General features: G+C 54.2%; 1 protein-coding gene across 13 annotated transcripts; it reads right to left on the bottom strand.

The window, feature by feature from the left end:
• Positions 1–274: 274 nt before the first annotated feature.
• On the bottom strand, positions 275–25,332 carry HPS1 (HPS1 biogenesis of lysosomal organelles complex 3 subunit 1). Of its 13 annotated transcripts, XM_019797214.2 has the most exons (21): positions 25,052–25,330; positions 24,407–24,517; positions 23,699–23,814; positions 21,889–22,005; positions 17,134–17,271; positions 16,776–16,918; positions 16,284–16,392; positions 13,929–14,089; positions 13,114–13,216; positions 12,464–12,559; positions 12,287–12,356; positions 10,243–10,298; positions 8,843–9,010; positions 8,569–8,748; positions 7,430–7,491; positions 6,816–6,950; positions 6,670–6,735; positions 5,455–5,599; positions 3,283–3,396; positions 1,434–1,516; positions 275–950 (listed from the first exon to the last, which is right to left on the bottom strand). In XM_019797214.2, the coding sequence occupies exons 4-21, from the start codon at positions 22,003–22,005 to the stop codon at positions 788–790; spliced, it is 2,109 nt and encodes a 702-aa protein (XP_019652773.2). In that variant the 5' UTR covers positions 23,699–23,814; positions 24,407–24,517; positions 25,052–25,330; the 3' UTR covers positions 275–787. The 13 variants fall into 13 exon arrangements, 12 of the variants coding, with proteins under 12 accessions (XP_019652773.2, XP_019652772.2, XP_034519005.1 ...); XR_004626232.1 differs by having other exon boundaries at positions 275–573; positions 719–950; positions 23,699–25,330; XM_019797213.2 differs by lacking the exon at positions 24,407–24,517.
• Between the last annotated feature and the right edge of the window lie 1,670 nt (positions 25,333–27,002).

Below are 27,002 nucleotides of genomic sequence, written 5' to 3' on the forward strand. Positions count from 1 at the left end.
TCCTCCTCGTGGCAGACGCTTCCCAGTTCCAGGGCTCCGGTGCTCTCTTGCCCTGTGGTGGGAGCTTCTAGGTGACAGGAGAGGGGCCGACCCCCTCAGGCAGTGGTTCTCAACCCAGGGCACATAGGGATCGGCTGGGGAGTTTTTATAAACCTCTGCCTGGGATCCACAGGACCGAGTGACATGACTCTCTGAGGTGGGGCTGAGGCGGGAGTCAGGAGAAGCAGGGTGTGAACGTGCAGGACTTCGAAGCACCAGGAAGAGCCCAGGCATGTTTGGCTTGAACAACCACAACCAGCATTTATTGAGCACCTGCCGTGTGTCGGGCAGCCCTCAGAACCACCCTGAGAGGTGGTTGCTATCCGTCTGAAAGCGGGGAAACGGGTTTAGAGTGCAGGAAACCTGCCTGGAGCTGCAGAGACGAAGGGGCACAGCGGGAACCCCCACCCAGCCAAGGCAGCACCTTGCCTTTGGGGTGGGAAACAGCTTCCTGAGGAAGCTCTTTCTCCACTCCAAGGAAAGCATAAAGGAGGTATCTTCAGAAACCTGGGGGCACTGGGGACTTCCTGTCTCCTGGGGATAAAGGGAGAGGCAGCTCTGAGAGCAGCTGTCCCAGTTCTAACCTCAATGCCACTGTTGTTTTTTAAGGAGGCCAAGGGACCCCTCCCCCCACCGGCCTCCTTCCTCCCCCAAAGAGAAGGATTTGGGGGTTTGGTACCTGGAGGGGAGACTAGTCTAGGTGGGGGGCTGCTCACCCCCAGCCTGTGCCAGGCCAGCGTGCCCTGGCCTAGAGCAGGGGCAGGCGGGAGTTCTCCCACAGGCGCCGGGCCAGCTCGCCGGCCTGCTGCACCAGCACGTCTGTGGGGATGACTGACAGGTGCAGGGCCAGCAGCTCGTGGCACTTGACGGCCTCGGCGGGGTGGCTCTTGCTGTAGTAACGCAGGAGCTTCCTGGAGAGAGCGGTTGAGAGTCAGGACCGAGGCCGCAGCAGCCCCCCCAGACGCAGGCGCCCCTCCCAGCACGGCACAGGCACCTCGCCAGGCCCCAGCACCTGCCAGCGAAGCCTTCCCACCCCTCTTGGACCCAACTGTACAAGGCTCGGCCCTGAGCCACGCCGTCCACCCCTTTGGGTTCCCAGTCCCGCATGGGGCCTGCCGACGGCGGTGTCCAGGCTACGGGAAGCCACCAAGCCGGCCGGGAAGCCCGAGGGCCCGCACAGACGCTGCAGGTGCTGCCAACAGTGGGGCAGCCAGAGACGGGCAGACACCCAGGTGTGTGCCCCCCCCACCCCTCCCCGAACACGGGGCTGGGCAGCAAAGAGCTTCCACTGAGGGCTTCGTGGGGGGCATTCCAGAAGGAGGAGTTGGCGCTATGGGGGAGTGGCGCTTGTCTGGGCACCCACTGTTCCCAGAAGCCTTGTGAATCGGGGTCACCTGTAGTAGTCTCCTCCCAGCACGCCGATGCAGGTCGAGTCATCCGAGAGCACGGGCACCTCTATGATCTGGAGTTTGTACCCCTGAGGAAGAGGAAGAAGGTCTTAAATGGGGAAGTGGTGGGGTGGTGGAAAGAACACAAGCCTGGGTCGGACATCATGTTCAAGGCCTGGCTCAGCCCCGCGTGGTGGGGGCTTGCTGCTTGGACCTCTTTTTACCTCGTTTTCTCATCTCTGAAGTGGGAGTAACAGCAGCCTCCCAGCACACACTGGAGGTGGTGCATATAAAGTTCTGAGGGTCCTGCCTGGTCCCGGTGTGGAAGCTCTCACTCCCACCAGTGCATGGACCTGTGTCAGGGACCGGCGGGAGCTCAGGAGGGCTGCTGGGAGTGCGACCCTGGAGGTGTCATGCAGGTTCTTGAACGGCGAGGCATTATCAAAAGGCCCAAGTCCCTGCTTTGAAAACAACCACAATCTCCAGGGCAGGATAAGGAGGACAGGGGGACGCCTGGGTGGCTCAGTTGGTTAAGTGTCTGCCTTGGGCTCAGGTCATGATCCCAGGGTCCTGGGATGGAGTCCCACAGGGGGCTCCCTGCTCAGTGGAGAGCCTGCTTCTCCCTCTGCCCCTCCCCCCAACTCATGCTCTCTCTCTCTCTCTCTCGCTCTGCTAACAAAAAAAAAAAAACAAAAAAAAAAAAAAAAAAAGGATAAGGAGGAGAAGGGAACTAAGATCTGCTGGGCTCGTCTCCTTGCCCCCGTGGGCCCCGCGGGGCACGTCCTGAGGGCTAGGAGGTGCGCTTAGCCTGCCAGGTGGCTGCCCAAGATGTCGCAGGGGCAGGCAGCCTCCACAGCTGGCTCTGCCCCCCACAGCCCTGTTTCAGTCTGTCCCTCCGTCGGGCTAGCCACACACACGAAGTCCTGCCTCTCCCTCGCAGCTAAGGTAAAGGTCATACACACATCCTGTCAGACGGGAGCCTGTCAGCCAGGAGAGCTGAGTCTGGGTTCTGGCTTCTTCATTTATGACCTTGGTGGCCCTGGCCACAGAGTTTGATCTCTAGGCATCAGTGTCTCAATCTATAACATGGGGCCAATGATCCCCACCCCAACCACGGCATAGGCTGGGAGGACGGGAGGTTGTGAGAGACCCAGGAGGCAGCCTGCACTCTGGAAGGTGCTGGCCATTGCTCTCGCCGCAGAGTAAAAGTGGGCTGCTGCCAGGAGCGGGAGAGGGCAGGGCCCGGTGGGGGTGGAGGGAACGTGAGGGGCAGAAGGAATGGAGAGAGGTGGAACACTGACTCAAAGTGACAAGTGAGGAGAAAACAAAGAGAAACAGGAAAGAAAGAGAAGAGAGTGAGAGAGACAGCGAGCTCCCATCTGTGCTTACGCTGGCATAACACTGAGGTCTAGAGAGAGAAGTACCGGGCCAGGAGGCCGTACTGTCCTCTTCACCTGGGGCAGGTTGCTTGACTGCTCTGAACCTCAGTTTACCAGCCTCTACAATGGGAGCGACACGTGCTGTGCTCTGTTAAGAGCGGCTGGCCATGCGGAAGCACGCGTGAGCAGCCCTTCTCGCGGGGCATGCATTCATGCACTTGTGTGCGACCTGGACGCTGCCTGCAGTGACAGCACAAGTCTTTCAGACAGCTGCTGGAGGGGTCACAAAGCGCACCTGAACACGGGACCTCTGAGGTCTGGGTCCCAGTGGCTGTGCCTCCCTGTCAGCTCCACTAGGGATGAGGCAAGATGAAGAGACAGACAGACTGAACGCAGTGCAGAAGAAAGGGATCCTGGAGTGAGCAGAGAGGAAGGCACTTCGGGACCGTCCTGCCCAGGGCCCTGGCCGCACCCACCATCTCGTTCTGGAACCACAGGAAATAGGAGAAGCAGAAGTCGCCTTCCCGGAACAGCAGCGTGGTGTAGCCTTTCTGCAGGTATCTGCGTGCCAGCCGGATCAGAGACCAGACCTGGGGACAGGTGGAGAGCGTGCTCGTGGCGGCCCCGACAGCCTCCCCACGGCCCATGGGGTGGGCCCTCTCCCCACAGTGGGCCCAGGGCTCAGGCTCCCGCCTCTGGAAGAAAAGCACTCAGAGGAGGGGCTCCTGGAAGGCCAGCGGCTGCTCTGGCTCAACTGTTTTCTTAGCGCTGGGGCACGGCCTGGGTCAGAGTGGGAGCTCAAAAATAAATCATTATTGGGGGGGGGGACAGTAACTTTACTATGCACAGAACCCATAAATTAGTAAACCGATCATTCAGCCCAGAAAATAGCCAAGGGCACTTAGTTAACACAACAAGAGACGAGGGTGTGGCCACCTGGAAACCCCTCCTGCTGTCCAGGGCCACCCGTCCGTCCACCCAGTCCCCTCCAGAGCCGGGCATCTCTGGCATGGGGTCTATGCCAGGAAGGCACTGTAAAGCGTGTGAACACAGAGTAGCCTGAGCCAGGCATGTCCTCTGCTCCAGGGGTGAAGTCCCAACCAGGGCTCACCGAGAGGTCCAACAGAAACACAGTGACTGAGGGACAGTGTGTCGTGGATCCCCTGGGTGACGTTCTCTTGCCTAACCCAAGGACTTCCCAATGCTGCCTGTGACCCGCCTGAGGGAGGACAGCAGGGACAGCCTGACTCCTCCATGTCCCAGGGCTGGAAACGGCCTGATGAGCTCTCTCACCAGAAAGCTTAGTGGAAGGCATATGTGATTCAAGGCAAAGCTGACCACAGCGTAATGTCTAATGACATCTGCAGATACGTGGATCTGCTGTATTTTCAGGAAAGCAATTTGACAACGTGTTATCAATAACCTTAAAAACATTCCTCCCATTTGACTTAGTGATTCCATTTCCGGGAATGCGTATGGAGAAAATCACCAGAGACGAGGACAAAGATGGATGCGCCAAGATGTGTGCTGTGAAATTATTTACAACCGCGAAGCCTGGAGACCACCTAACTGCTCGACGTTGGGGAAATGGCTAAGGAAATTATGCTATGTCCACATGATGGACTACTGTGGACTTGTTAAAAAATCATGTTCATAAAGAATTAATGACACGAGGAAATGCATCAGATAGAAAGCGAAAACGTGGGTAAACACAATCGCATTGACGGAATGATCCGCGATTATGACCAACGGCAGAAAACTGTACAGAAGAACAATGCAAAGAAAGGCAGCCAGAGAACCCCAACGATCTCCAGAAAGATGGCCGGAGAGGCTGGTACCAGCAACTGCTCCGTGAAATCTGTCTTCTGTGCCACGCACCGTGCTGAGTCTTTAACCCGCAGCACCTCACGCGTCTGTAATCATTGCCACTCGTGGACAACAGTACCGCCAGCCTCTTTCACAGATGAGCACGCAGACGCTCAGACTAAGTAATGCCCCGGGGCCACACAGCCCGGCCTTCTGTCACCCTCTCACTGTAACTATTAGCATATACTTTAGACGAATCGATCTAACATCTGTTTATACCACACTACCTACTACATACACAGCATGTAAATATACACGTACCAGTTTGCCCTGAAGCAGCCTGTTAGAGAGAATACAAGAACGCCCAGGGAATGCTTCTTCAGGACAAACCGCCTAGTGTTAAATCCTGTGTCCAAACTGAATGACCTTGTGTTTCTTCTCTCCATTTGAGTTAATTCAACAAATACTTACTGGGATTTATTTATGCCAAGCACAATGTTAGGCCCTGGCTGTTTCCCCCTCTGACCTCACTGCCCAGACACGCTCCTTCAGGCTCATTAGAATATACCCAGGTGCCCCCCCCATCCACTGAGGCCCATGAGGCCCTGGGTGCCAGGACCCTAGAGTGATGAGGGCCAGCTGCTATCCTCAGGAGCTTGCAGACCAGCTGGGCAGACCCTGACAGAAGAGAACAGTAACGCTTAAGGTGGAGCGTGCTCAAGGGCTCAAGGGCTCAAGGAGCCCCAAGGGTGGGGGGCATCGGTCCTTCCTAGACCGGGGACGGGCCAGCACATCTCATATCTGACGGGGGTGAAGAGTTACTTGGGCGGGGCAATGGTTACCTTGGTTCTGATGAAGGTGGCCAGCGGCCCTCTGCCCAACTCTGAAGAAATCCTTTTGCTGCTGCTGAGGGAAGGGGCCACCATCTGGCCAGTTGTGCGGTCCACATAGATGAAATGCACCAAGCCTGGGAAGTCTTCTAGGTAGGTGAAGGTCGGAGTTAAGGTGCTCATAAGTTCTAGGGAGGGTGCCCCTCCGTCCTCCACCTAGGCTTCTGGCAAGGAGAAGCAATGGAGACCGGAGGCCAGGCCTGCCGTGCCCACCTCTCCCCATGGTAGCCATGTCAGCCAACCTCCTAGGGTCCCCGTTTTCCCGGACCTCTTTACCTCTGAACCCCCAACCCTGTGAAATTCTACAAGTACACTGTATCCCTTGATGCTAGCACATCTAACCTGGGGAGTTCTAGACCCAACAGGAATAGTGAATGTTTGTATTTTATCATTTTCAGGAGGGATGCGTTTCAATCACATACACCGTGAGGCTCGTGTGAGAGCAGAGCTACCTAGCTAACGAATGAACCTAGCTGACGGCCCAACCCACAGACCGCAGCGTGGTTTTGTTCATCTCTCCACACTTCGCCTTGTGAAGCTGGAAGGTTCCCACTGGAGAGGGAACAGCCAGCATGGCAGGGTGGTTGTCATTCCTCTGTCCCATGTGCCCTGTATTCTCCCATCCCCCCAAAGGGCCTCTGTCATCCCTTTCACCTGCATACTGAGACCTTAATACAGGAAAAGCTGCTTTATATAAAGCTCCAGAGGAAATCAGTAGTCGAAGAAACTAGTATTCCATAATAAAAGGGTCAAACAGGTCGTAGATAAGGTTTTTTAAACAGGGGTAAACGTTTTTGGTGCAGGCCTTCTCAGAGCCTTCACTGTTCCACTGTGACTTCTAAAGAGGACATGGCCTCTCAAACCTACCTGACCCCAGGGCCCCTGCATCTCCCGGAATACCTGTTGCCATTTTGCTAGCTGGACAATATCAACATAAACAACCCCCAAAGCTTTTACAAAGTCACTGAAGGACAGCAGGGATTTGTGAAATTTCAGTCCTGGAGCATTCCTACAGACAAGACACCCACGACGAGGTCTTCTACTCTTCTTCAGAGAAAAGACGTGGAGGTGATAGAATACATCTGCTCCTTCCCAAAAGCCCAGAGTCCTACAGAGTGGGCAGGTGTGGGGGACAGACAGATGCGAGGGGCTCGGGCACGAGGATATGACACCATGGTGACGTTTCTCCTACTCTTCACCAACAAGAAGTCCTTCCAGTCCATCAGCTTCTCTCTGCCGGGGAAGCAGGGGGGCGGACGTGGTGCGGTGCCCCGGCTCCCACTCCCGCTCCTGGGGGCCACACCCACACTTACTGCATGATGCTCTGGACCTGGTCCTGTAGCTGCTGAGGCAGATGGGGGCCCCCCCGGCCCGGAGCCGTGGTCAGGAAGCTGAGACGGTAGATGGCACAAAGCTGCCGCTTCACCTTCCCACACGCCTGGAGCAGCCTGGTGCCGGGAGAGGAGAGCATGACGGCGGGAAGTGCCTAGAGGGCGGGCTGGCCGCGTGTGAGCTGCGGACACACACACCTAGCACTGCGCTTCATCCCATGGGTCACCCCCGCTCCTCGCCGGCGAAAGACACGGCTACCGAAGGACACCCTTGCCCTCAGAGACACAGGAGGCAGCTCCTGGCATCTCGCCCCCACCATGATTTATTTCAGTGAGAAATGAGGGGAAGTGCCCCCCTCCGGGCTGAAGCCGGGCGGGAACCTGAGCCCTCCACCCCACGCTGTCCTCAAGGCCCTCTCCCCCACCTGCAGCCCCTCTGCCTCCCAGCCTCCCTCCAGCGTCTGCGGGCCAGGCTCCGCTCTCCTGGGAGCCCCTCGCCCCCCAAATGCCTTCCTGAGCACCCTCTCCCTCTTGGCCCGGAGGAACGTGCCCTCTGTCTCAACGACTCCCCCCCATCCTCAGAGCCCTCCACTCACTCCCAGGATGACCCGGGTTCGCTCCTGGAGAAAGCCTTGCTCTTGAACTCCAGCCAGGTGCTCTGTAAGACAGGGGACAGGTTGGCTTCGTGATGATGGCCCCACAATGAGGTCCAGGGGAGACTCTTGCGATGTCGGGTTCTGCGAGGGACCCGCGGCCTCGACCGCTTCGGTATTTAGGCTCAGCACGCAGCTGCCCTCACGCGGTCCGAGCTGGCGCTCTGGCAGGTCCCCCCAGCTCTCTGCACCCCGCCATACACACCATTCTCTCCACTCAGAGGCCATTTCTTTGAAGAGCAGTTGCTGCAGTTTCCGTGTGGCAAGCACTGCGCTCACTGCCTAGCGGGCACAGACGCATCAACTAATGCTGTCGGAGGGACAGGCGAGTGCCCCAAACAGGAGCGGACACAGGGCAGGCGCTGGGGTCTAAGGGGAGGCCCTGGCAAGCTCCTTAAAGGGGGACTTTGCATTCTACCCCCTTGCTCACTGTCATGGCCCGAGGCGCTCCTTAGAGCAGAATCGGGTCTGTCTGGGTCTGAGCTTCACGTGCTCGCTCTGCCTCCTCCAGCCCTTCTTCTTGTTTTCAACGCGCACGTACGGCAGCCACGGTGAATCTCGGCCTCTTGTCCTGGGCGACCTGCCGCTCCTGAACGCCTGCTAGGTTCCCGGCAGAGACTGTGCGCTTCTACTGATTAGGCCTCCCCGGACCGCGTCTCGGACCTGGGCTTTGGTCCCTTGAGGCGGGGGTAGGGATGTCCTGCACTTCTGCATGAGCTGCCACACTGTGAGGGGCGCGGGGTGCAGGCCGCGGGCCTTCACTGCGTCCTACAGTCAGGCTCGGGTCCTGCCACTCGCCCGCCGAGTAATCTGAGCCCTGGTTTCCTCACCTAAAACATGGGAATTCGAATTCGTGTTCTGCCAAACTCACATCAAAATGCTCTGAAAATACTGCTAAGTTTCTGTTGTCACTTCATGACGGGGAATCAAGGATCACAGGCCCATGGTGGGGCGGGGCAGGGACAGGGGCAGGGGCCCGCGCCCAGAACTCTGGCCCCGCCCCCAGTGTGGAAAGAACACACTGGCCGCCTTGGCCCTGCCTCCTCTCCCAGAGGCCACTGTATCTGGGCATCGAATCTCACCTGAATCTCCTGTCCCCCACGATTCTTGACAAATTTGTCCATCCTCTGACGCAGGTCCCCCATGAGGGGGTGGGACCGCAGGGTGGTCCCGGCTTCCTGCCCCTCCTTCAGCTTCTTCTCTAGTAGGGAAAATGCGTCCAGCAGCTGGTACAGGACGAGGGCCAGGGGGCTGCTGGGGCTCTAGGGGAGGAAGCACAGGGCAGGATGAACAGGGGAAGCCTGCGGGAAGGTGTCCAGGCCGGGCCCTGCTGAGGTAGGTGGGGGTCGCTCCTACCTTGGTCAGGAGCACCATGTTGATGCCCGGCCACAGGGGCAGGCAGTAAGCCGTGTGGGGAACCATGGGGCAGTGGTTCTCCCTCACGCTGGCATCCAGGAAAATCCTTCTGGGGCTGGAAGCAACTGGGGAGTGAGGGATCAGCGTCTGGAGGGTGTCTTCAGCTATCTGCGGAGAAGAGGAGCTGTCTGCGGGGGGGCTGGGGTGGGGGGAGCTGCCTGGCCTCTGCCTCACGCATCCACCCATGGTCGCCCATTCACATCCTCCCTGTGAGCCACAGGGGTAAACACTTTAGCTCCCCAAATCCAGTTCTTCAGTCCTGGTGCTCTGTTACCACAGCCCCAGCAGCTCCGGGATTGCTGCTGCTGGTCTCCCTGTGTCTTTGGAGCCCTTCTACCCGGAGTCAGGACTTGATGGCAGCAGGGCCGTGGGGAACAGGAACTGGGGCGGGTGGTGGAAAAGAGACTAAAAGGGCAGAAAGGTTGGGGGTGGGGGGAGCTCTTCCCAGACCTTCGCTCGGACGAAGGCATGCCAATAATGCTGTCATTCTACCCAACCTCAGAGCATCCGGACAGCCTGTCCCATGGGGGAAACTGAGGCGTGGAAGGACTAAACGAGCAAGATTCCAGCCTTACTAAATAAGTATGAAAGGCTTCAGTGGGGAAAACGTAGAGAATTGAAGAAATCACCAGAGATGCCCCGAGACCTTCTCTGTCAGGATGGCACTGCAGTCTTAGATACGACAGCCGAACAGCTGGCAACAACATACTAGCTGTTGTGCGGATCTGCTGAATAAGTAACGGAGGCACGGGACGGACTCTCGCCCCTTAAACACCAGGGCGGAGTAAATGGGATCGTGCGTAAGGAGAACAGTGGAACGAAGTACATGAGGATTCAAATTTGGTAAAACAAATACATGTAGAGTGTAAATATACATACACATGTGTGTATGTACATATATGAACGTACAATCAGAGTGGAGACAGAAGCAAACACCCCCAAATCCTAATAGTTAATATCTGGGGGAAGGATTAAGAATGCCTGAGTGATTTTTATTCCTTTTTGTACTTTTGTATTTCCCAATTTTTCTACAATGAATATACTTACTTCCTAATTAAAAAAAAAAGTCATCACAAATTAAATTGGACTGTTAGTCCCAACAACAGTGAGGAAGGGGGTATTGCTCAGGAGTTGAAGTCACACTTCGCCCACCACCCGCCCTCCTGGCCCTGGCCTCTGAGACGAGCTCTGGCCCCCTCACTGACCAGCCCTGAGGTGGCAGCAGGAGGGCTGGCCCTGCGCGGAGCTGGGGGAGGAGACGCCTCAGAGTCCCCGTGCCCACCGCAGCATCTCAGGTCAGCCGGTGCCTGGAGGACTCTCCCTCCCCGGGAGAAACTCACCTGGACCTGGGGAGCCTCCGTGGGTGGGGTGCCCTCATCCAGCCAGACGGTGCTACCTACAGGACACAGGTGAAAAGATAACATAAACAACGTGAAAACGTGAACAGCCCAGCAGCGCGTCAGAAGGGGAGGGTGGGGCAGAGCACCTGGCAGGGGCAAAGGCACTTAGTAGGGGCTGGAGCAGCCAAGGAGAGCAGCTCCCCCCAAGGCCGGCTGCTGGGTGCGAGCTCTTGAGATGTACCTGGCAGTGGCGGGGGGGGGGCGTGCCCCTCCTTGGACCCCCTGAATCCCCTCCTTTATTCCACCCTCTCATCCTTCAGGTCCCTCCCCATCTACCACGGTGCCTCTTCCCCAGGAGGCAGCACACTTATTCAGTCAGCAAACGTTTACTAAGCACCTACTATGCGCAGGGAATTGAGCAGCTTTCCTTTGCCAGCAGAGCTCAGAGAAACTTACTGAACCCATTACATATTTGAAATATTACATGTTGGTAATAATATTGTTCTCCCTTATATTTCATTGCAAATAGCTATCATTTGTAATCATGTTTCTCTAGGGAAGCCCACTTCTACGTTTTGAACACCTGATTTCCAAATGAACGAGTACAACTCAAGCCATTTGTAAGCGCTGAGTTCCAGGCAGTGACATGGCGTTATTTACAGCTCTGAGGCATAAAAACTAACCACTGAGAAAGAGGCCAGGAGGGGGACAGTGACGAATGAGGGAAGGGAGCAGTAAGAAGGAAAAGGAGCTTTGATGATCACCCCAAAGCGGTGTTTCTTGATGTGTTCTGGGCTCACGGAGAGCTCAGCGACCAGACGACAGCTAGGACCCCGGCCCCAGAGACAAACATCTAGGAGCCGGTGCATGATCTCAGGCATCACAGGCTCCTTGCAGTCCATCCGCGGACTTAAAGTGAAGAACGTCTAACCCACTGGCTTTCAACTGGTGAGACCTTTTGAAAATCTTGACGCCCAGGTCACGTCCCAGATCAATTAAGCCTGACTCTCTGGCACACAAAAGCTTCAGTAGTTTTTAAAGATGCCTAGGTGAGCCCACCGCGCAGCCGGCTTAGAACTGTTGCTCTAGGGGTGCCTGGGTGGCACAGCGGTTAAGCGTCTGCCTTCGGCTCAGGGCGTGATCCCGGCGTTATGGGATCGAGCCCCATGTCAGGCTCCTCCGCTATGAGCCTGCTTCTTCCTCTCCCACTCCCCCTGCTTGTGTTCCCTCTCTCACTGGCTGTCTCTATCTCTGTCAAATAAATAAATTAAATCTTAAAAAAAAAAAAAAAAAGAACCGTTGCTCTAACCTCAATCTGTGCATAGGGCTGGTTCCCACTCTGATGCTCACTGGCCTCTCAGGGCAAGTTTCTAGAAGTCTGCATCCCTGGGTCCCAGCCCGCAGAGTTCAGCTTCGCTGGCCTGGCCGAAGCCGCCTGGCTGATTCTCGTGTACAGCCAGGGTTGAAAGCCAGTGACTTAAGGACACCGCACGTAAATTCCTTTTGAAACCCAGTCCCTGAGAAGTGTCTTCTCCTGAACCCCTGGCCTTCTTCTGTTAGGTGACATGAACATACGATCCTTCCTTCTCCCCAAGAACTTCAGACGTAAGCGTGATGCCCATTCAGAGGGACTGCAACAGCACAGACTTTGGCTTATCTTTTCTTTCAGCAATGTTGTCTATTGCTTTATTAGGAACATTTTGAATATTTTTCGTTTCTTTTTATTGTTTACCCACCCACATCATCTGGAAAAACAGGTAAGGTATGGAAATTGTTATTTATATTTTAAATCATGATACTTAAAGTCAAATGATTATTACTTAACTTTAGTTACTTATTAATTGATAACCAACAAAAAAAAGGGCAGAGAATACACCTATGGGAGATGAAATTTTAAATGAAATCAGCTGGTCACACAGAATCATTCGAATGGTCACACTTTCAGGCTGGTGCTGGTGAGGGACAGAGGAGGACCTGCGGGCAGCATCCTGTGCTCCAGCCATCTGGGGGTCTGTGCCTGGGCCCCCGCCTCCCCAGGCCTCACCTGAGCTCTGCTCGCCGGGGGAAGGAGCTGGTGTGAAGTACTCCTCAGGCAGGGAGAAGCTGTCGGTCTCCTGGGAGGGAGAAGAGGGCATCTTGGGCTGAGGGCTGGGACAGCCTCTCCTGAGGGGCTCCACCCTGGGCCCCGCTCCCCTCCGCATGGCAGGTGCACAGCACACACGGTTGCAGAACTCCTCCTGGCCCGGGCTGTGGATGCAGGGCTCCAGGCCTGCTGCACGGGGATGCTCTGGCTGCTCCGTGGCTTCCGTGGAGAAGGCTGCCATGGGTAAGGGAGACCAAGTTAGAGCTCCTCTGATCGGCTCCTCCCCGTGGCGCCCAGCACATCCACACACAGCCCTCCAAGCCCTGCGCCTCCCACCACCACGCAGCCCTGGCTGGGTGTCCTCACTTTCCACCGAGGTTTCCATTCCAGGTGGCCTAGTCTTTCTCCAGAACCGCCGAAATTCCAACACACTGACAACCACACCGCCACTGACAATGGGGAGGGTGTCGGCGAGGACGGTGGCTAGCACCTACCGAGCAGCCCAGACACTGCTGGACTCTAGGTAAACTGTCTCCTCTACTCCAAACGACCCTTGTCCCTTTGCACAGATCAGCGAATCAAGGCTTAGAGCAGCAAGTACTCCAAAAATCTGCACTTTTCACATACTAAACCACATGCATTCTAGTATTCCTGTTACATCTGAAAACAGCAGGAAGTCAAGGCCAACCCCAAGCCCAGAACTGTGAAGCAGAAACAGCCTCCCCAGGTCGCCTGCCCAGCACTCTCCAGACTGAGTTTTGGAGCTGCCCGGGGAGCTGGCCCAAGACCTGAAGGTCGTCATCCTCCGCTGTGCTCTCGCTGGGGTAGCAATCCTGGACCAGGAGAATGAGGGCGAGGAGGTCTGCTGGGCGCAGGGAGCTGGCACTGTGGCTGCGGAGAGAGCAGGCAGCAGTCAGCACGTGCGGGCGCCCCCTGCAGGTAACAGCGGGCGCGGGGCAGGCAGGTTAAGGGAGTTTGGAGCATGGTCCCTGCTCTCGAGGAATTTATGAACCTGTCAGCTGGCTTCGTCCTTCTTTTTTTTTTTTTTTTAAGATTTTATTTATTTATTCGACAGAGATAGAGACAGCCAGCGAGAGAGGGAACACAAGCAGGGGGAGTGGGAGAGGAAGAAGCAGGCTCATAGCGGAGGACCCTGATGTGGGGCTTGATCCCATAACGCCGGGATCACGCCCTGAGCTGAAGGCAGACGCTTAACCGCTGTGCCACCCAGGCGCCCCTGGCTTCGTCCTTCTTGGAGAAAGACAAGGTACAAATAAAACTGATCAGTTCATTAATTTTTAAGATAAAACTTGGTGTGTTGAAAAAAAAAACCCCACCAATGAGAAACCATCCTGGGGACCGGTCACAGCCTATAGGGAAGTTCTAGAATTCAGATTCGGAGACAGTGTTCCAGGAAGAGCTAATTCAGAGAAGGGAATGAGCTGAGAGGGTCAAGAACTGAAGAGTTAAGGAGGCTTCAGGGAAGAGATGGGTCTTGAAGGTGGTCTTGGCTGGGGAGGTGGTGCTTTTCAGGTAGAGGGAATAAGGGGCAAGGGCAGGAGGCTGGTGGTCTGGGCCACCGGCTGACGGGACCAGGACTCACCTGGAGTAGAAGGCCAGCAGCTTGGAGTGTACGAGCAGGAAGGCGTGCAGGGCCTCCTCGCCGGCCCTCTCGGGGCTGGAGTTGACAGCCTGGATGACGTGCCGCTCCAGGGCCTCTATGCACAGCTCACAGAGCTGAGGGTGAATCAGCCTCTCCACAGCCTGGCGGGCAGGGAAAGGAAGCCATGTCACTGGCCGCCAGGCCCTGGCTGGTGGGTATATTCGCTCAGTCCATGCTGAACACATGTGACATGCCAGACACTTGGGAACAGGACGACTAGGGCCAGCCTTCCTGGGGCTTATGGTCTGGTCACTAGACTCTAGTGGGCGAGACAGACAGTATGCAAGGAAAGAGACCAGAGAAATGCCATCTCCAATAAGTGCTGTGCAGGAAACACCTGGTACGGAGCAGCACCTACGTGGGTGGGGTGTCTAAGGAAAATGCCTTGAGGAAGTCATCTCTGAACTGATATCTAAAGAACAAGAAATCCTGTCAGAGAGAGTGGAGGGGGAGATGCTGCAAGCCGGGAACAAGGCATATGCAAAGGCCCTGAGGTGGGAAGAGAGTTTAGAGCAGTGCTGCCCAACTGATATATAAGGCAAGCCCTATACATAATTTAAAATTTGCTAGTAACAACATTTAAAAAGTAAAAAGAAATAGGTGAAATTAGTTAAAAAAATTATTTTACCCAATATATCTAAAATCTTATTTCAACCTCCAATATAAAAGCATTATTAATGGGATGTTTGACACTGTTTTTGTACGAAGTCACCAAAATCCAGTGTACGTTCTGCATGAACAGCATAACTCAATTTGGACGGACTAGATTTCATACATTCAACAGCCAAATGCAGCTAATGATTACTGAACTGCACAGAATCAAATGTCCGGTGCTGCTGGAATGGAAAGAAGTCCCGGGTGACCAGGGCACAGGGAGCGAGGGCAGAGGGGCATGCAACAAGGCTGAGGCGAGTCCCGCAGGGGCAGCTCATACACGGCCTGGTCGGTTCTGGAAGGAGTGTGGATTTTACCTTAACTGCATTAGGCCACCTCCTATGAGAAGCCCTTCCTGATGTCTCAGAAAGAACTGACCATGCCATCCCCTGTGCCACCGTGGATTTGGGTGGGAAACCCAGCATGGCAGCACCCGGGATGTTTTCTTGTATTTTCAGGGATAGATGTACGGCCGATTTCCTCTCAAGGGCAGTGACGGTGTCTTTACTCATCTCTGTGCCCGGGGCCTGGCACACCCGTAGCATACGGTAGGTAGTGTACATTTATCTGAGGAGTGAGCGAGCGGAGTGTGGAAACGAATCCTTCAGATCTATCTTCCAGTTCACTAATTCTCTTTCTAGTTATGTCTCATCTACTATTTAACCCACCCCTTGAGGTTTTTATTCTAACAATTATGCTTTTACTTCTAAAATATCTACACGGGTTCTCATCTAGCTTTTACATCTTTAAATACTTCAGAGTTATTTTATATTCTGGACCGAATAATTACAGTATATCAAGCTCCTCGGGATCTAAATCTATTGGTGACTGGTCTTCCTCTCACTCGTGATGGCTCATGTCCTTGTGTGTCTGGCTGTTAGTTGTGAGCTCCTATTTGCTTGTGCTGAACCTGTCCTCTAAAGCAGTAGCTTTCAAAGTGCAGTTCCCGGACCAGCGTAATCAGCTTCACCAACGACCTTGTCAGAAGTGTAGATTCTAGAATCCCCACGCCACCCCCACCATGAAAAAAGTGAGGCCCAACAACCCTTATCTTACAAGCCTTCCAGATGATTCGGATGTACCCTGAGCGTGAGAACTGCCACTCGGGAGGAAATCTTGTTTGACTCTACAGGGAGCCAGGGAGTGGTATCTGCAGCGACCACCTGAGCTCCTCAGGTCGGGCCCTGATGTGGGAGTCTCGGGCTCAGCTCCCTAGCTGCTGCGGGCCTAAGTCAGGTTCTGGCTGCAGGGTTATCACCCTCTGCTCTCAGGCCATCTTGCCTTTAGTGCTGCTTATTTTTTACTACTTTCCCTGCTAGGTTCAGCTCAATGTAATTTCTGGGGGGGAGGGGGTGGTCAGAATTGAGGGAGCTCTCTTCAGAATTTCCGTAATTTACAATGAACCCAAAACTGCATTAAAAAGTCTGTTTTATCTAGGGTCTCACTGTTTTACTGCAGGGAGCCCATCAGAGTATCTAAGCCACCATGCGGCCACAAAGAGCAACCCTCTAAGGGAAGAGGCTGAGGGCCTGTCTGTGACCTCACTCACGATGGGGTGTGTGACAAAACACGGCCTTAAAGCTCCTCAGCCCTCTGACCCGACCCTCGTGTGGCCCAAGGACTCCCGCGCCCAGCAGTCACCTCCACGGCGAAGCACTGCTCCTGCTCCCGCAGGCGGTCGTACGTCCGCAGCAGGCTCTGGAAGTGCTCCCACACCTGGACGCGCCGCTCACGGTCCGGGGGCCGCAGCCTAGGGGCAGAGCAGGAGAGACCCTGAAAAAATGGCCTGTCCCCCACTTCAACCAAAGGAACAGTCACCGTCAGGGCCGGGTGAGCTCGTGTGACTTGAGCGGCAGAGGGCTGAGCACAGAGGGCTGGCCCAGGCTGCACCCTGGCCGCAGAGTGGGACGTGCATGGAGCCAGGAGCCAGGCACCTGAGCCGACTGCGTCACTTCTCGGTTTCCCTCACACACGGACAGACGGCACCAAGCCAGCCAGAGAGACCGGGGACGGGGCCAGGAAGGAGCCGGGGCAGGGTACGAATGTGCGGCTTCACAGAGGCCGGCCGCCTGCCGCATGGCCTTGAGAGGGTGCTTGGCAAAGGACCCAAAGGGGACCGCGACGAGGACTCACTCCTTTCGGATGAGCTGGCCATCCACGGTGACCAGGCCGAAGTGCACCTCGAAGAGGTACTTGAGCACACACAGCTTCTGCCGCAGGTCACCCTCGCCCTCCGTGTGGTCTCCGTTGATGGCAACGAACAGGCATTCTCCAAACTGCAGGTGGAAGGGGCTGGTATCAGCCAGCGCCAGGGGACCCCTCACCTGGCCTGATCCTGGAGGAGAGGGAGGGGAGGCCTAGGTCCCAGGGGATTTCGATGGGCCACCTTCTGCCTTCTAAAGGAGTCTGAAGTTCAAGGTAAGGGAGAGGCACGTGGACAGCCCATGGCACTGAGGGAAGAGGAACACGGGCCCCAGGGCTACACACTCACCAGGTGAAGGACGTATAGATAATCGCCATTTTCCGTCGAGAAGCAGGTGTATGTATCTGAGAGCTTCTCCAGCATGGTCACGGAGGAGATGATGATTGGGGCCAGGAGGGTGCTGAGCTGGTCCTCCAGGGCGGGAAGCTGCACGAGGGGATGCAAGTAACACCGCTTAGAGCGCCAGACCCTGACGACAAAGGAATGGACAAGACCCAGGCCTCGCTGGCAAGGCTGTCCATAGTTTTAGACCTGCCTGGAAGGTACCACCGTTCTGACAGGAAAAGGGCAAGAGGAGACTGCCCCCAGCACCTTGGGTAGTCGTTAGAAAGGGCTGGGAAGGGTCAGCCAGCTACCTGTGACATTTTGGCTCTGAATCTAGAAGGAAACGTTAAGGACTTAGGCCACATCTCTGCAGGGGAACGTTTGGGTCATTTAATGGAGAACTGGCCAACTCTAAGGAAGTTCTCTGTGTCCCGAAGTCCATGCTTTTTGTTGCCGTTAGGTCTGCTGTGGGAGAATGTATCCTGAGGACGATGGTCAGGGACAGGGCAAAGACGCATGCACGAAGACGCTCACTACAGCGTGATTTACAGCAGCGAGCAACTGTCAAAACCAGAAATGCCCAGGGCCAGGGAGACAGTTAAAGAAATAACAGCTCAGCTAAATGATGGAAGAATATCATTCCACCTAAAATACTGGAGTGTTTCAATGGCATGGAAAATTCCTCTGATGTTATGTTAAAAAAAATATGAATGGTATTTTAAAATGCACAGAAAAAATAAAGTATTGAAAAAATATTAAGAAAGTCAATGCCATGTTGTTAAAGTTATTTCTTCTGGCCCAGAGAGTGTGAGTGACTTCCCCCTCCCTTCATGCTTCCGCACTGCCCTGATTCCCATAACAGGCCAACTGTTACTTTCATGAGCTCTTCCTCGAACCATTCTCTCTGCCCTCCAAAATCAGGAACAAAACAGAACCAAAGAGAAACTGGACAAATCTGTTGACAATCCACAAATAAAACTGGCATAAAGCCAGTAGAATGGTCACCACTCGAACCCTCCTCATTGGAAGGGGAACAAAGGAGAACAGCTGACCTTCCCCACAACGATCTGGGGAGACGTGACTGAAATACGGAGAAAGCTGCACCCCGACTTTGACCTTGTGAACTCTGAAAGGAGGGGAGTAAGACCTTGCCTTGAAAAGAAAAACCGGCAAGCGGCCAGGGGCAACATGCAGCATTGACAACAGGAGCGGGACGCAGTGCCGTGGTGCGGATTTCCTTCCAACCCACTTGGCTCAGGATGGATCCCGACCCTCCTCGCAGTGGGTCTGGCTGCTCCCGAGTCTGTCAGTCAAGCTTTCGCCATGGTTCCTGCGTACCCCCTGGGCCCCGGATCAGATGGCCCCCTCTCCTGACCTCCTCGCCACCCTGCCCCCGTCACTACCCCCCCAACACCGTTTGACTTCTTTGGCGCATTTAACATCCCTGAACCCATGTGTTTATTTCCACCCTGTTCACTGCCTGTCACCCCTCTGTAGCCCTAAGTTCTGCGAGAGCAGAACCATGCGGCTACGTTCACTGCTTCACCCCCAGAGGCTGGCGCATAGTAGGCTCTCAATTAATATTCGTTGAATGACTCTCCCTCCGCAGAGGCATGCGTTTGTTGAATTGCTCATGTGCCACCATTTTCTTGAACTGTCATGAACAGACTATGTTAACAGAAAGTCACTTAAAAATCTAGATTGTGTACAGCAACTCGTTTTTAAAGTACTGGTGTTTTCTGCAGGCGTAGCAAGATTTTTTTTTTTTTTAAAGGTTGGGGAAGATGAAAATATTTGGCGTAGGTAGGCAGAGTGTAAAGGAATTACTATTACTTGGAATTATAAAGCAGTACATTATCTTTGAATGGCTTTTGAATCAACGTTTCTATTTATAGGAAATTATCTTAAGGAAATAATGAGATGTGGGATCAAATTCAAGCGTAAATGTTCCCTACAGCAATAGTTTCAGCAAACTAGAAGCAATATACATGTCCAGTATGGGAAAAATGGTCAGATAAATGATACATTTATTTATACCCGGGAATATAATCCATTAAGATTTATGCTTTTGAGAATATTTAACAAAAAAGAATAATGCTTTTGATATAATGGCAAGTGGAAAAACAGAAAATAAAGCTGTAAATGTGGTATGATCCCAACTACATATAAAAGATAAAGACCCAAAGGAAACATATAGAAGAGCTAATGGCTCTGGTACTAGAATTATGGGTCATTTAAAAACGATTTCTCTGTATTTCAAATTTCCTACAATTAATTCATGTTATTTATAGAATCGGGAAAAATAAGTGTTGTGTACATAAAAAATAAAACTATAAAGGCATTTTTTCTTCACATCAGTCATTTGGGAACTGAAAAATCAGGATTTTGTTGCCGTCCACAGTTTTTAATAAAGAGGAAGATAAACACTATCAGATACCTTGCTTCTTTTGTTTGTTTTATTCAGTCATCCACCTATATACTCAGTGCCTTTCTGTCAATATTACGGCAGGTTCTGGCGATAAGAGGTCTACTGACAGTTGGCTTCTTCAACTGACCTGATTGAGATAGTAATTTAAGAACGAAAATATTTAAAAATTCTTTAAAAAACTATATGTATTGGGGTACCTGGGTGGCTCAGTCAGTTAAGTGTTTGACTCTTGATTTCAGCTCAGGTTATGATCTCAGGGTCACAAGATTGAGCCCCATGTCGGGCTCTGTGCTCAGCGGGGAGTCCGTCTGAGATTCTCTCTCCCTCTCCCTCTTCCCCTTCCCACTTGCACACACTCCCTCTCTCTCTCTAAAATAAGTACTCTATATAAAAGAAAGAAACTATATGTGTTAACTGCTAAAAATAAAAAAGCCTAACAGACATGTTTCTTAGCTTAAAGAAAACCCCTAGAATGTCATGATCTCTGATAGCTTTAGTCCTAAAGACTGTGACAAGAATACTGGTGATACTGGGTGGATTAAGCTGTTGAAGTGGGACAGGCTCAGCTGGTGATTACGCCAAGTAGAGCAAGAAGGGGAGTGGCAGGCCACCAGTCGGGGCTGCGGCAGAAATGCTAGGACTCTCTCTACTGCTTTCCCTGCAAAAATGTTTAATCCAAAATTCATCTGGAGAAAATTTTCAAAATAAATCACTCCTTTAAAATGTAGAGTAGAAATTATGAGTGAAAATGACAACTATCTTCGAGCTGTACCATTCCAGGGCTACCCTGAATGTCCATACGCAAAAGATAAACCTTAATCCGTACTTTACATCACATACAAAAATTCAAAGGGGATCATTAGACCTAATATAAAAGCTGAAACTATAAAACTTCCAGATATAGAATAGGGAAAACTCTGTGATCTTGGGTTGGACAAAGACTTCTTAGATATGACACCAAAAGTGTGATTCCCTAAAAGCATAAAATGGATACAATGGAGTTATCAGAATGAAAAACTTCCGCTCTTTACAAAACACTGGTTAACAGATGTGAAGACAACACACAGACTGGAAGAAAATATTTGCAGAACACTTACCTAATAAAGGACTTGAATCCAAACTACGTTAACACTCTTAAAACTCAGTAAGAATAAGAAATAACCAACCCAATAAAAAGACTGGCAAAATTCGAACCCACATCAATTAAAGAAGAGACAGAGGGCAAATAAGCACAAGAAAGGATGTCAAAATCATCAGCCAATCGGACATGAAAATTATAAGACAATGAGATCCCAGGAGACACCTATTAAAATGGCTAAAATTAAAAAGAGCACAGTAAGTGTTGGTGAGGATACGGAGGTGAAACTCGTACGTGAGTAGCAGGCTCCGATACGCTACGACCCCACTGGCCAAACCTGGCTGTTTCTTACAAAGTTTAACACATCCCTCCACGGTTGAGCCCTTCTACCCTAGGTATTTACCCAAGAGAAGTGAAAGGCGACGTCCGCACAAAGACCCGCACGTGAATGTTCACATCTGCTTTATTGGGAAGAGTCAAAAACGGTCACAGTTTCCATCAGCAGGTACGTGGATACACAAAGCACAGCGTGGCGATACCACGGACTACTCCCCGCTCAGCCACGAGAAGCCACACTCCTGACACATGCTACAACGGGGATAAATCTCAAAATCATGCTGAGATAGAAGCCAGACCACAACCAAACTAAAACACACTGTGAATATACACTGTATGACTTCATTTACATAAAAGCCTAAAAAATACAAATTCCTCTGTTGTGGCAGAAAGCAGACTGGTGATTGGGGTCACAAACTTTTGGGATGATGAATGTGTTTATTTTATTGATTGTGACAAAGTCACAGGCGTGTGTGTGTGTGTGTGTGCACGTGTCTCAAGTTGTACCCTTCGAGAATGTTCAGTGCACGGTATGTCCATTATACCTTAATATAGCCGTTTAAAAAACTGACGTGTTAAGCTTATGCTGAACTTCTTAGGGAGAGAAAAATGAGGACACCAAATTCCTCTGCTGTGTCCTCGCCCTCCTCCTCCTGCTCTCATGGAGCCTGCTGAGCCCTGGTGGAGTAGGGATGAGGTCACTAACTGGAGAGCGTCGGGAGGACAACCTGTGAGGAGCGGCAGCGGGGTGTGCTGGACTCGGACCACACGCACAGCACCCTGTCAGCTCCTCGGGCGGGGCCAGGAGCGGGCGGGTTCTCCCACCTCCTGGTACTTCTGTGCTGTCCCTCCCGTCGCCCTCCTGCCCCGCACTCACCTCTTCTCCCTCATTCTCTGAGCGCCCGAACTTCAGCCGCAGACTCTCGGCAAACGCCTCATCTGTCCAGTAGAAGAGGACCTCGGCACCTTCTGTGGCCACCAAGACACACTTCATCTGCCAGGGAGAAGCCAGGTCAAGGTCACCTCCCAGCTCCTTTATCCAGAAGCTCAGCCCGAGTAACGAAGGGATCGTAACCCCAGCAAACAGCCACTGAGCCCTAACAGGGCACCGGCCCCACGACAGGGCCCTGCCTGCTGTGATTTCGTCACACCCTCACGGCCACCTGAGGAGGCAGGAACCTTTAGTTACTCCCACTTTCTAGAGCAGGACTTAGCACAGCGTGGAGCCCCTGGGATCTAAACCCGGGCCGAGGGCTGGGGCTCTGGCTTCCATATTTTCCCGCGCCCCTCGCCAGTGTCAGACTCATCACAGGCTGACCTGCAGCAATGCGCGGCAGGACCCGCTCCTGATCTGGACAGAGGAGCCACTGCCCACGGGAGGTGGGTGGTGTGGGGGCTCGTGGCCGTCAGTGGCCGTCAGTGCCCGGAGCGAGGCTCAGAAATGTGTTTCTCCTCAAGGCAAGGACAGCTCCGGAAGACACACTCCAAAGCCCCCAGGGGTTGGGTCGGCAGGACAGAACCTCATGCATGAGCTCCTCCCGCTCCGGGTGGGCCCAGAGGCCGCCTAACCTTGTCCACAGCTCACGCTCACGCTGTTTTGGCTGCCGCTTCCTCAGCCACATCACCAGCATCTTTGGCCTCCCAAAGCGCCTCCCCACCCCCACCGTGCACCTTCTGTGCCGCACGCTGTGTCCAAAACACGTTTCATTATTCATCAAGGGAGAGAGTCTTAGTCCAGAGTGTCCCACACTGTGCCCTTCATTCCCGGGGGGGAGCAAGACATCGATCCTCTCAACCTCTGGGGCAGCCTGACAGAGGCGGGTGAGGCCAGAGGTCTCAGGCCAGCTGCCCGCAGCTGGAAAACCCCAGGCAGGGGCTTTACATCTTCTCCGTGCCTCCGCGTGCCACACGGACAAGATCACGTTGTACGTGTGCCGAGACACGACAACAACCAGAACACTCTGCTCTGACTGCCCTGAGTGGATGTCCAGTGTCAAACAGGATCACAGCATCGTGAGGCCTCGGACTCAGTGACACTCTTCAGGATCCCCTATGCGCCCAGCTCTCTCGGTGACACTCACTGAACTCCTCCCCCATCTCTGGTGGGTTTTTCAACTCTGACTCCGAGTACCGGGCCTCAAGGTGGTTCCGCCGTAGTGAACACAGAATGCAGCCTATTCCCACGGAATCGCTAAACACAAGGCAGAGATGAGGACAGCAAAGGAGTGTGAAGTCAAGGTTGCTGGCTGAGGGCAGGTGACGTGGAAGAGCCGGCTCCGGGACTCCCAGGTGAGTGTGACAAAGACGGGGGCTCGAGGGGCCGGCCTCAAGGGAAGGGAGTGTGTGTGCTGGGCAAGTGTGGGCTACAGCATGGAGGCTGTGGTCAGCAGCAGGGGATCCTGGTGTGAGGTAATGAGGGCCACTCCTCGGCCGAGGCCAGGAGAGGAAGGGGCCGATTCAAGGGGCTGATTAGAGTGGTAGGCCTTGATGGCGGCCTGGAGGCAGTGAGGAAGGAGAAAACAGGCAAAGGTGACATCAGGAGGCAGAGCTGGGGCAGGGGGTGGGGAGGACAGGGAAGGCTCAGTCACAGCCTGCCTCTTGCTCTGTACCCCGCATCGCCCCAGAGCGGCCCCCGCGTGGGTGCGGTCTACCTCTGTTCGACCCCTGGGTCAGGCGGGATCGTCTACCTTGGCGAGGAGCGCAGGGGAGCCTCCGCACAGCCTGAGGTTCAGAAAGGGCTGCAGCAGACAGACTCGATGACCAGCTCAAGGACAGCAGCGTGGCATCTCGGGTCCTGCAAACACTTCAAACAGAGAGGTCATGAGAGCGAGCAAAGGAAGCCTGTCATCTGACTGCCGCCCATCTCTGGAAGGACAAGCTGGCAAAGGACTCAGCGGTCAAATGTCTCTCTCCGGCCCTTAGGCAGTCTGCTCCGAACAAACAGCCAGGAGGCAGGGGGTGCCCTGTATCTCACCCACCCCCGCCCTCCTCAACGGAGAACACGAACCGGGCCAGCACAATCCTTTGGACATAGCAGGGGCCCACAAATACTAATTCCCACCTACTGTTTCCTTGCGGGCACTCTCATTTTACCGTGGGTCACTCAGAGCCCTGGTGTGGTGAGCAAACCCTCCCTGAGCAGCCCCAAGGATCTTACTAGGAGTGACCGGAGACAGCACAGCACACCCCAGACCCACAGGGAAGAAGTCCCAGAGAAGGGCGGGGATATCCTGGGACATCAAGTAAACCAAAACAAAAGGCGCCAGAGGCCCGGTTCTAGTTTGGACTTGGCCAAGGCACTTCAACCCGAGCCTCCAACCCTGGCTCTCCCTCTCTACAGGGTGACAGGGAAAGCCCTTAGCACACTCTGCTTGCTTACATAGAAGCGGGCTTACTTCTCCTTGTTATTTCCCAGCTTCCCTCTGTCAAATAACACGGTGAACTAAACTGGCTCCAGAATCATTCACATTTTGAGGATAAAAGGCAGGAAAACATAAAGCTGTCACCTAATTCAGAAACCAAACGTTGTAAGCAAGTAAGAGGCAAGAAAGGGTACGTAGGGGCTCGGCATCTTTTGCAGCATAACTGAGACTTGCGACATCACCGGCGTGACTGGCCTTAATGACACAATCCCTGAAAAATGGAAATGCTTTTCGGCGGACATTAGGTTCTACTGTTTTATTCCAAAGGACTGTTGGAAAGCAAACCTGGCCGGCGTCATCTTGTGATTTCCCTGTCCCCTCTACCCTGCTCTGAAGAGGCAACACAGGCCTCACTGGAGCTCCAGATGGCGCCGGGCCAACCTGGGGAAAAGCCCCGGCCCCGTCTTCACCACCTTCCCCAGCAAAGCGCCCTAAGGCCGCCGCGCCGGCCTCCCAGCAGCTCTGTCTCGGGGCCTGGGCTCCATCCGGGCCCGGCCTCGCCCCTGCCGGGCTGCAGGACCCGGGAGAGAGCACCCGCGGGGCGCCCGCCCAGTTCCTGTGTGCCCCGCACGCCACAGTGTATGCGGCACCCCGACCCCCCGCGAAGCTCACAGCTACCCTGGGAGGAAGGCCCGGCTGGGGGCGCCCGCCCCACTCGGTGACTGCAGAAACTTAGGCTGCGAGAGGTGCAGCGGCGGGCCCCAGGCCAGAAGGGCGGGGTCCGTGTGGCCGGGGTGGGGCCCGCCCCCACTTCCGGGAGGGCCACGCGGCGGGGGGGACCCCAGGAAGCCCCGCCGCCCACGGAGGGGCCCCAGGGGGCGGCGGTCGGACTGGAGGCGAGGCCCTCGTATGGGCTCGCCGCCCTACCCCGCCCAGCCGCCCGGGCTCCGCGGGCGCGCTTCCGGGTGCGACCACGTGACCGCTCGCGTCAGCGCCCCGCCCAGGGGAGGGGCTGGAAGCGGGTGCTGGGTCCGCGGGTTCGAGTCCACCCCCCGCCAGGCGTAGCCTATGCGGGCCGGGCCTTTCGCCCAGCTCGGCCTCCCGGCCGCTCGAGTCGGGGCTCCTGCCGTTCCGCGGCCGCTTTTCTCCCGTCGTCGAGGAACGCGCGGAGGCCTGCGGAGTTGGGGGTGCTGCCCGCTGCCGTCAGGGGCACCTGCGGCGTCCGCCACTGGGCTTGACCCTCGGCTGGCTGTCGCTCAAGCGATTCCCTACCGAGGCACTAGGGACATGTCCATTGTCGCCCCGTTTCACAATGGGGAAAAGCGAGGCCCAGAAAGAAGAAATAATTTACAGAGGGCCCGAGTTAGGATAAGAGCCCCGGTCTCCTGGCTCCCGCGCGGCCCTTTCCAACCCTCTGGCTTTGCTGAACCGCAGTTCCCGAGCGAGAGCTGCGTGGACTGTCTTCCGTGGCCTGGGGAGAAGACAGCCCGCAAAAGGGCCCGGCTGCCCCCACAGTGCCAACGCTGGAATTGCTTTACAAAAGTTCTCAATCCATTTGGGAGGCGGGGTGCATATTAGGGGCTTTGTGTAGAACCTTGTTTTCAAGATTTTCTTAAATTGTGTGTTTGGAGTGGCTGAGTGCGGGGTTGCTGATGAGGATCATGGAACGGAGTAAATTCCCTCCCAAGTCACCCCTCATTCCCTTGGCGCTGCCTGGGGGCTTTGGGCGCAGCTCGGCAGGGCCTGAGTTGTGGGGACTGGCGGGGGACCTGCAGATTGCACACCCCCTGGAGAAAGGCAGGGACCGAGAATTAATGCCCCCACCGCCCGCAGACAAAGCGAGCATCACTACCCGCTCCCCCCTCCCCCCAACTGTTCCCTCCCAAGCCCGCCCGCTCACCTTAGGCCCTGCAGCTTCCATCTCGCCCTCTGCTGTGCAGACCCGGGACAGGCATCGCACAGCCCACAGTTGACACTGGTCTGGCTGTGCGCTCTTCCTCCTGCTATTTTCACTCCCCTGGTTTCTCTCCTCCGTCAGACTCTTTATAAGCAAGAATTTCAGTGGTTGAATAAATTCCATCAAACAGATATGCTGCCATTCTTCCCTCTGACTGCTAGTAGTTTCCACTTCCCACAGGCACTGTGGGAGGTGGGTCCCAATGCTCCACATCTGCGCCAACCCTTGTTATTGTCTGTTTTTATTTAGCCATCCTAGCGGGTGTGAAGTGGTATCTCCTGATATTGATTTGTTTTCCTAATGACTAATGGTGTTCAGCATCTGTTCATGTGCTTTTTGACCATTTATATATCTTCTTTCAAGAAATGTCTGTTCAATTCCTTTGCCCATTTTAAAATGGTCTTTTTATTATCAAATGGAAAGAGTTCTTTATATATTCTGGGTATAAGTCCCTCAGTAGATTTATGATTTGCAAATTCCCCCCCCCCCCCATTGTGTGGTTTGGTTTTTTGCTTTCTAAATGGTATCACTTCTGGCACAAGTGTTTTCAATTTTGGTTTAATCCAATGTACCCATTTGTAATTATACCCAGGCTTTTGTGTCCACAGAAGTTTTTATTTTACTCGGGTAAATATTTAGGAATAGGATGATGGGGCTCTCTGATAAGTAAGT

Source organism: Ailuropoda melanoleuca, chromosome 6 (genome assembly GCF_002007445.2).
Source record: "Ailuropoda melanoleuca isolate Jingjing chromosome 6, ASM200744v2, whole genome shotgun sequence".
NCBI classification, from domain to species: Eukaryota; Metazoa; Chordata; class Mammalia; order Carnivora; family Ursidae; genus Ailuropoda; species Ailuropoda melanoleuca.